The 8,946-nt window shown below is 55.8% G+C and overlaps 1 protein-coding gene across 1 annotated transcript; it reads left to right on the forward strand.

Moving 5' to 3' along the window:
• The first annotated feature begins 690 nt into the window (after window positions 1-690).
• On the forward strand, window positions 691-7,351 carry HMOX1 (heme oxygenase 1). The gene is made up of 5 exons (XM_036100205.2): window positions 691-846; window positions 2,054-2,174; window positions 4,148-4,639; window positions 5,344-5,443; window positions 6,619-7,351. The coding sequence occupies exons 1-5, from the start codon at window positions 722-724 to the stop codon at window positions 6,747-6,749; spliced, it is 969 nt and encodes a 322-aa protein (XP_035956098.1). The 5' UTR covers window positions 691-721; the 3' UTR covers window positions 6,750-7,351.
• Window positions 7,352-8,946: the final 1,595 nt, after the last annotated feature.

Below are 8,946 nucleotides of genomic sequence, written 5' to 3' on the forward strand. Positions count from 1 at the left end.
AGTTTGTGCGCTGGGCACGGCTCTCATGTTGCGTGTGCACCAAGTGCTAAGACAGCTTGGAGGAGGAGGGCAGACTTCGACTCACTCCCAGGTTTGGGTCCCAGTTTCCTGCTTTATGTGTGACCCCGGGAACGCCACTTCATCGCCCCCTGCCTCAGTTTCCCCGTCTGTAAAATGGTGGTGATCTACCCTAGAGAATAGTTGTAGGGAGGAACCATAAACACAATACAGTCTCTAACACTTAGTAGGTGCTCAAAAAAAAAAAAAAGGTCCTAAATGTACATATAAAGTGAGAATGAGGACGCAGGCTGTCAGTGCAGGATCCCCTGGGGAGAGGTGACGTCTAGGGAGAGCAGGCTCCCAGCACGGGGAGGAGGGGACAGCAGGCAGGGTCTGGGGCTGGTAAGTCCCGGCCGTTGCCCACTAGCCTCCCAGCTTTCTGGACCTTTCAGAATCCCAGGGTGCGCAAGTCCCGTCCTGCCATGGGGGCCTCTGGAAGGGACGAAATCACACAGCCGCTCAGATTTCCACAAGAGGTGTTTTTTTTTTTGTTTTTTTTTTTAAGCGTCCTGTTTTAAATTGCTTTGTTTTCCTTGGGTCATATGACCGCTCCCCCTCCGCCCCCGCTGGCCTGGGGCGGGCGCGGCGCGGGTGTTGCAACGTCGGGCCGAATGTGGGGATCAGCTGCTGACCGCCACCACGTGACCCGCCGCTGGGATAAATGGACGGCGCGGCCGCGCTCGGCACAGCCAGTCTTGCACGTCCTTCTGCGCGTCCGGAGACGTCGGAGCCCGCAGCGGAGCCCGCACCGAGCGCCGGCCCGATGGAGCGCCCGCAGCCCGACAGGCAAGCGCCGGGCGCGGGGCGCGGGGCGCGGGGGATCGGTCTCTCCCGGGAGGGCGGCCCCTGTCGTGCCGCCTAGCTGTGGTCTGCAGTCCCTCTCCGAGACAGAGCCGGGAAGCCTCTTCGCTGAGTCCCTTGGGCTTTGGAATAAGGAGGAGCCCGGTTTCGGTCTCGTCGGGTGGGGTGATTAGAGGGATGAAAGGTGATTTACACGTCTGACTCCCTGGCACAGGGTGGGTAACCAGATGGGAGTGTCCCTATGGTATCTTTTTTTTTCTTTTTTTGGACTTTTTACTGTCCTTGGAGGTGCTCTCTGCTTAATCTAGAATCCCTGGGGCTGCCGAGGAGCCTGGGTGACAGCGGCTGGTTCTCTTGCCAGAGCCCCCTGGTGGCCACATCCTCCTCTCACTAGCGGTCCAGCACCTGAACCAGACACCACCGTGGCTGTCCTGTCCCCCATTTTACAGATGAGCACTGCACAGTTCAGGGAGGCAAGAAGCCCAAGGCCCCCTGGCTAGCAGGTGTCCAAGCTGGGATTTGAACCACAGTCTGTCCACCTCCAAGTCTGGCCCCTTCCCTTCTCCCAAGAGTTTGATGAGCATGTATAGAACCAGGGTGATGTTTCTGGAAGGAGTACGGGAGAGAAAGGAGAAAAGACAATTCTGTGGTAGGTGGAGACGGACATGGGGCAGAAATACTCCCAGAAAGGGACTTTTTCTTTGAGTAAAACAGAGTTTTGCAGATTTTTTAACCCAAGTGCTTTTATGATGAGCGTAACATTGTAAGGGATTTGAGTGTGAAATGTCAATAGAATAAATGAATTAAATTTGGGTCTCAAGTCAATCAAAGCAATTATGATATAAAATATGAATGTTCTTATTAAATATGAATGTTCATATAAAATATGAATGTTCATACTGCTTGGGCTACTTCTCCCTGGGTGTTGCAAACCGCCCCCCCAAACAATAACTGGTACCAGGATTTCCCAATTGGTCGTATGACTTGGAGCGTGTTGATGGGGCTGCATCCTAAGGTAGTTGGGAACCTTGCCTGTGTATCAGATGGCAGGCTGGACTTACTTCTGCAGAGAAGCCTGATACCGCTCGAAGGCCTGCTGATGGGCAGGTGGCATCCTCAGAAACTCAGCGTTGGGAGGAACCCTGCTCAGAGCCATCCTTGTTCACCCTCCCTCCCTCCCTCCCCTCTGCAGCATGCCCCAGGATTTGTCAGAGGCCCTGAAGGAGGCCACCAAGGAGGTGCACGTCCAGGCGGAGAATGCCGAGTTCATGAAGAACTTCCAGAAGGGCCAGGTGACCCAAAAAGGCTTTAAGGTATGTGGCCTGGTGGGACCAGCCCTGCTGGAGGGTGTGATGGGTGTGTGTCCGAGGTGCTCAGGCCAGTGGTTTAAGTGGGGGTTGGGACCAGGGATGCTGAGGGACCAGAGGGGCATGTCCAAGGGAATCATGTTGCAGATGACATTGAGGCTTAAAGAGGGCAGGTGACCTACTCAAGGTCACGTAGCAAATTGACAGCGTGCTGTGTAGTGCCGTGAGGGGCTAGGGTACCAGAGTCATCACCTGAACCCCTGTTCTGTGCTGGGCATTTTACTCACTCCATTTCTAATCTGTGCCTCAGCTCTGGGTAAGGAAGACGAGGAAGGGCAGGCTCAGAGAGGTGAAGTAGCTAGCGGGAGGTCACACAGCCAGCAGGTAAATGGGAAAGGCTGCAATCACACCGAGGCTGGTTTCCCTTCAAAGCTAGTGCCCCTGACCTAATTCTGATGTGCCTCTGAGGGTAAGGGGTGGCATGGGTTCGAGGCCGAGCACAACCCCTTGCTCACAGGAAGATTGTGGGCATCTCCTCTGTGAAGTGGGATTTCCACAGCAGGGTCTTCTTAAGCACCTGCTCTCTGCTAGGCATGGATTTTGCTGTTTCCCAGCACGGCTGAGGAATTCACGCAAATAGAAGGCGAACACCCAATGGGGCAGGTGTTGGGTGTTCAGACATCAGTGCGAGGAGAGGCTTGTTCAGGTTGAACAGAGGGTGTGGGGTAGGGAGCTCTATCCCCCGACCCCTGACACCCCTCTCTTTTGCGGCCTGCACCCTCCCCCTTCCAACCGGAGAGATGCTTCGGTGACACGTGTCATACAGTGCTAGGGGGTCAGGCCCTTGGCTACCGCATCCAGTCTTGGCTCCCTCTCCCCGTCCTCCTCCTCCCTCTCTCAAGAAGATGGCATATACCCAGTTGTTGGACTGTGGCTGCGGGCAGCAGGATCCGGGGAGGTGACTGCCGGGGTATTCCATCCCCAGCCACTGGGACTTTGGATCTTGCCTCTAAGCCGCTGAGTCCAAAGTGGGCACGAAGATCCGGGAGAGAACCCAGTGCTCACATAGAGGATGCTGATGGAGGGGGCATTTATCACCACAGCCTTGGAACTGAGGGCCAAGTGCCAGCCTCTGTCTAGTACTTGAGCTGTGTCACCCTGCTTGACTCTCACATCAGCCCCCTTTAGGACATCATTGTCGCCTTTGGCAGGGGAGGGGACCAGGGCTTGATGGGACAGTCGCTCGGACCTTCCATGACCCAGAGAGGGCAGGTGGCTTACCCAGGGTCACACAGCCCAGGGAGCTGAGGTTAGAACCAGGTCGGCACGCTCGATAACCCAGGCTGTTTTGTATCCGGCTGCCTGGCTTTCTGCCCCACTGAGAAGGTTCATGGCTCAGAAATAAGTCGGAAACCTCAACCGGAACATCTAAACTTGGTCCTCCTTCAAACTCAGACTAGAGCATTAATGTGTAATGGGAGATCCCCAAGCCAAGGTGTGCTGAGCGGGTCCCCCCAGCCCAGCCTCTGGAGGTGCTGGAGTTCAGAGTGGGTCTCGGGGAAGGAGAATCGGAGGTCAAAGTCCAGAGGCGCTGGGAGGCTCCCGGGAAGGCTTTCATTCAGGTCCTCCCTTGCTCCAGAGCTGGGCTGGCTCCTAGCAACGACTCGGCCTGACTCGAGTTTTCATTCTCGCTCCTGTGAGGTCTCACCGTCTCCTACGCTCTCCAAGCCTAGTTTCCTTTCCTGTAAAGCGGGGATAGCAACTCCTCTGTTGGGGTTTTATAAGGAATAAGTTAGGCTGCGCATTCATCCAGTGGAGTGAAAGTGTTTTTGGTTCCACTGGAGGGGGGGGGGTGGCCAGCAGCAGGTGGGAGCCCAGCCTGGGGAGTCCCCGAGGGTCTTACCAAGGCAGCCGCGAAGGGGCTGGGTGGGGTTCTTGCACGAGGCCAGCAGCCTGACCTGCTCGTTTGACCGTTTCAGCTGGTGATGGCCTCTCTTTACCACATCTACGTGGCCCTGGAGGAGGAGATCGAGCGCAACCGGGACAACCCGGTCTACGCCCCCCTTTACTTCCCAGAAGAGCTGCACCGCAAGGCTACCCTGGAGCGGGACATGGCCTTCTGGTACGGAGCCCGCTGGCAGGAGGCCATCCCCTACACACAGGCCACGCGACGCTACGTGCGGAGGCTCCAGGACGTGGGGCGCAGGCAGCCGGAGCTGCTGGTGGCCCATGCCTACACCCGCTACCTCGGCGACCTGTCGGGGGGCCAGGTCCTCAAGAAGATCGCTCAGAAGGCCCTGGCCCTGCCCAGCTCCGGGGAGGGGGTGGACTTCTTCACCTTCCCCAACATCGCCAGCCCCACGAAGTTCAAGCAGCTCTACCGCTCCCGCATGAACTCTCTGGAGATGACCCCCGAGGTCAGGCAGCGAGTCCTCGAGGAGGCCAAGACTGCGTTCCTGCTCAACATTCAGGTGAGGGTCTGGCAGCCCGGGGCGGCCGCTGTCCCCCCCCCCCCCCCGCCGCTGCACCCTCTCCGCACCCCCCCTCCCTGGCTGCTCTGGGGATGGTTCTGCACAGTGGAAGGGGCTGTGGGTCGTGGTGAAGCCAGGCTTCCGGTTCTGCCACTGACCAGCTGGCTGCTCTCGCCTCAGTTGCCCCGTCTGTAAAATGGGGCTATAACAGCCCCCGCCTCTTAGAGTTGTTGGGAGGCTCAAGTGAGTTCATACCCATCGAGGCCCGATGGCAGGGGCTGCCACAGGGCTGGCCCTGTTGTGTCAGCTGTATTCCTTTGGGGATGTGACGGGCGCTGCCGTAGCCCTCTGCGACAGCCCTCCGCCACAGCATTGCCGTCGTGTGTGCGTGTGGCCAGGTTGGCACTGCGGGGGGTCCCGGGCGGCGCAGACGTGGCCAGGACACGGGAGAAGGGCATGAACAGGATGCCCTCACGGCAGGATGCTGGTGGCCTGCGAGCACGAGGGGAGGAGCAAGCAGGCGACGCAGATGCACCTGTCACATTTTCTCTCAAAAGCTGGGTGACGGGAATGGGACTGCTCAATATTTTTCTTAACGATTTCGTGAAGTCCTCGAGATTTCCTAGCACAACGTAACATACCACCTTCGGCCAGGGCCCAGCGCCATCTCACTGGGGCGGGCTCGCATGTCTTCTGTCTTGTAGCTGTTTGAGGAGCTGCAGGAGCTGCTGAGCCGGGACGCCGAGGACCAGAGCCCCTCGCAGGCCCCGGGGCTGCGCCGGCGGGTTGGCAGCGGGGCGCAAGGTGAGGCCTGCCCCCCGGGATGGGCTCTGTGGGAGGCGAGCCCGGGGCCCAGCTGTCTGTGTCTGTCTTCTGAGTATTTTAAGTAGAAGTAGAGCGTGGGCACAGGGGCCTGGGGCCATCTTTCGGAGTGTGGCTCAGGGCCAGCTGTGCACCCTCAGTCTCGCCATCTCTAAAATCAAGGGCGGCCGACAAGTTCTAGTTCACTGGCTGCAAGTACAGACGTGCACACAGAGGACCCTCAGGAGTCATGGGCAGAGCCTCTTTTTGTGTGTGGGCGGAGCCCAACGTGGGGCTTGAACTCACGACCCTGAGGTTGTGACCTGAGCTGAGATCAAGAGTCGGATGTTAACCGACTGAGCCATCCAGGTGCCCCATGAGCCTCTTAATTTAGATGCTTTTTTTCGGCCCTTTCATGGTTCCTGAGCAGAGACCGCCTGATGTGGGGCAGGGTGGCTGGGAGTGGTTGTAGCTGTTACCGTGCCATGGGACACCGGGAAGACAAGGAACCCCTGGGTCTTCTTGCACGTCAGTCCCTCTCTCATGTGCCTCGGAGAGGGACATGTGCTGAGAGAATATCTGGAAAACTTCCAGAAAGACCAAAGTGCTCCACGAAATATACCCTCACCGAGCCTGACACACGGTTGGGCGGGATTGTGGCTCAGGGGTGGGGGGGTCGCGGTGAACAGAGAGGTGAAGCCCAGCTGCCTGCTTGGCAGGTTACTGAAGACTTTGCTCCTGGAGCCACCCTCCCCCACCTGCCCTGTGGCTTCCCCACCTGAGCTGGGACCACGTGGAACCCTCTGTTGGTGGAATTGTGCTTGGGAACTTGGGAAGGAGGCCAGTCCTGATGGGATGGGATGAGCTACCTGGTAGGGGGGAGGGGTCTTTACCCTCACACAGTGTGGGCCCCTCGAGTGCTCCTGGAGGGTGTGTTCTCCCAATGTGGGCTGGCTGAAAATGGAAAAGTGGACAGCTTGGAGAAGTAGTAAGCTCCCTGTCTTTGGAGGTATCCAAGCAGTGGCCAGAGGGCTCCCTGTCTGCGCTAGCAGAATCCTGGCATTGAGCAGGGACTGTACTAGAGACTGCTGAGGCCCTTTTGCTGTGTTTTTCTGTGACCTCCCATACGCCCCACCTCTGTCCACCTGTTGGTGACATTGCACCCCTCTCTCTTTCAGACTCGACTCCCACGGAGACTCCGAGAGGGAAGCCTCAGCTCAGCCTTCTCTCCCAGGCACCGCTCCTCCGATGGGTCCTTACGCTCAGCTTTCTGGTGGCAACGGTTGCTGTGGGGTTTTATGTCATGTGAATGCAAGGGCGCTGGCTCCTTACGCTGTGAGCTGTGTCCAGTGGAGGGCCCGCTTTCTGGAGAGGGAATATCTCTTGGCTGGCTTCCTTATCTTAGGCATGGGGGGCTGTCTGTGCCCCCCACCCTGTCCCTGCATCCCTGTCTTTGGAAAGGGAGTCTGTGACATCATCTTCCCCAACCAAAAGCACATCCAGCTCACTGACACGAACTTCCAAAGTGGGATGAGCATCCTGCCTGGCCCCTCAGCACTCCCAGTTCCTGCAGCAGAGCCCAGAAGACATGGCCGGAAGTGGCAGCTGTCTTGAACCTCCAGATGCCCTGGGTCCACGGTCTCCTTGATATGCCATGACTGCCTTCTCTGTGGGCCGTGGCGAGTTTCATATAAATGTGCAACAGTGTTGTGTCTTGTGTTTGTCTTGTTTCTGTCGGAGCCACTCTTTGTTCCTGGCTCCACCTGAACTGTGGTATTTTGTTATATTCTGTTTTTATAGCAGAGTTGGGGTGAATTTTGGGGGTGGGGTGGGGAGGGAGGTGTTTAACAACACTGTGGCCTTGGCCTCTAACTTTTGTGTGAAATAATAAACTTCAGTGCCTGATAGTAACTGGAAGTGTTTTTCTTGGGCTCTGTTACCCTTGGGGAGCTGTACGTTTCCCCGTTTGTCTCTTGAATGCCTGGTGGGGAGAACGGGTGAAGTGGGGGGGGAAGGGACCGGTTTCGGATGCTGGTCTCCGTTCTGAGGATGTGGGGGGTGAGCTTTGGGCAGCTGGTGTGTGAATCTTTGTGTTGAACCTTGTTTGATGCAAGACTCAGCTTTACTGAGGATGGCATTGCCCTGTTAGGCTCAAATGAGCCGATTCTGGGATAAAATTTACTTAGTGGATACAGTGAATCTTTGGGACTCCAGTGAGATCCCTGGGTTCCAATCCCTGCCACTCTGCTTTGTAGCTCTGCCTTTGAGGTTAGTCGTTAACCTCTCTGGGGCTCAGTTCTGTCACCTGTAACATGAATACAGGGAGACCCATCTCACCTGCCTGTCTTGAGAAGCAAATGAGATGCAGGTAAAATGCCAACACTGGACCACATGAGCTCCTATTATGAAATGAGGGTGATCGGGGGTTTGTGATTTTTGCTAAGTGATTTTTGTGCTGTGCGTGTGAGTCACTTCCCCTACGTCCCCTCATTTAATGCTCACAGCAAACCCGTGAGGGGTGCTACCACTCTGGGGGGCAGGAAGGATGTAAACCAGATCTGGGCAGCTCTAAAACCCTGTCCTAAGTCATGAAAGCCACTGAAATATTAATAGTGCAGCTTCCCAATCTGGGCAAGTGAAAACCCCGCCCTGAAGGTGGGAAAGCAGAAGAGAAAGTGTTTCCTTAACACCACTAGTACCTGAGGATTGGGAGTCAGGAGAGCTTTGTGCCCAGTCCTGGCTTTGTCACCAAGTCTGGAACCTTGGACAAGTAAGTCACTCGTCTCCTTTTGTTCACTGGCAAAATGAAAATAATACACCTACCTCCCACAGCCGGTGGAGGGCCCAGGGGTATCTAAATGCCAGTGCATGGCTGGTGGCGTCAGAATCACTGGGGGATCTTGGGCCCCACCCTGAGAGGTTCTGAGTCTGGAGACCTGGGGCAGGACTCTGGGATCCTGTTTGTGAAAAGTTCCCTGAGAGATTCCAAAGTGCAACCGGGCCCAGGAGCCACAGTTTATGAGATTCTGTTTGCCAAGAGCAGGCACTCAAATAGCTGTAGCTCTTCCACCCTAAGCCTACTTCCCAGCTTTCTGTGAGGGATGTCAATGTTCATTACTTGTAGTGATAAAGAAAGGAAAGGAGGGAGGCGAGAGACAGAGAAACAAACCACCTTGATTCTACTAATAGGAAAATGGCCCAATAGTCTGTATTCTGTTCATACTATGGAGAATCAGCTGTTAAATACGATGAGTTGGGCGCCTGGCTGGCTCAGTCCCCAAAGCATGCAACTCTTAATTTCGGGATCCTGAGTTCGAGTCCCACGTTGGGTGTAGAGAATACTAAAAAGATAAAAAAATAGAATGAGTTAAGTCTGTTCTGTCCTCAGAGGAACCTCCATGAAGTATTAATAAGAAAAGCAAGTGTCAGATTCATTTGTGTTTTACACACTGTAAAAATACACGTATTTTACATACTCCGCGTGAATGTTTCCGTGACTGTGGCAA

The sequence above is a fragment of the Halichoerus grypus genome, chromosome 6, assembly GCF_964656455.1.
Source record: "Halichoerus grypus chromosome 6, mHalGry1.hap1.1, whole genome shotgun sequence".
NCBI classification, from domain to species: Eukaryota; Metazoa; Chordata; class Mammalia; order Carnivora; family Phocidae; genus Halichoerus; species Halichoerus grypus.

Coding starts and splice junctions, on each gene's coding strand:
- HMOX1 (XM_036100205.2), top strand. CDS start 722: ATGGACGGCGCGGCCGCGCTCGGCACAGCCAGTCTTGCACGTCCTTCT. Junction 2,175..4,147: donor TGACCCAAAAAGGCTTTAAG/GTATGTGGCCTG, acceptor TGACCGTTTCAG/CTGGTGATGGCCTCTCTTTA. Junction 5,444..6,618: donor GGTTGGCAGCGGGGCGCAAG/GTGAGGCCTGCC, acceptor TCTCTCTTTCAG/ACTCGACTCCCACGGAGACT.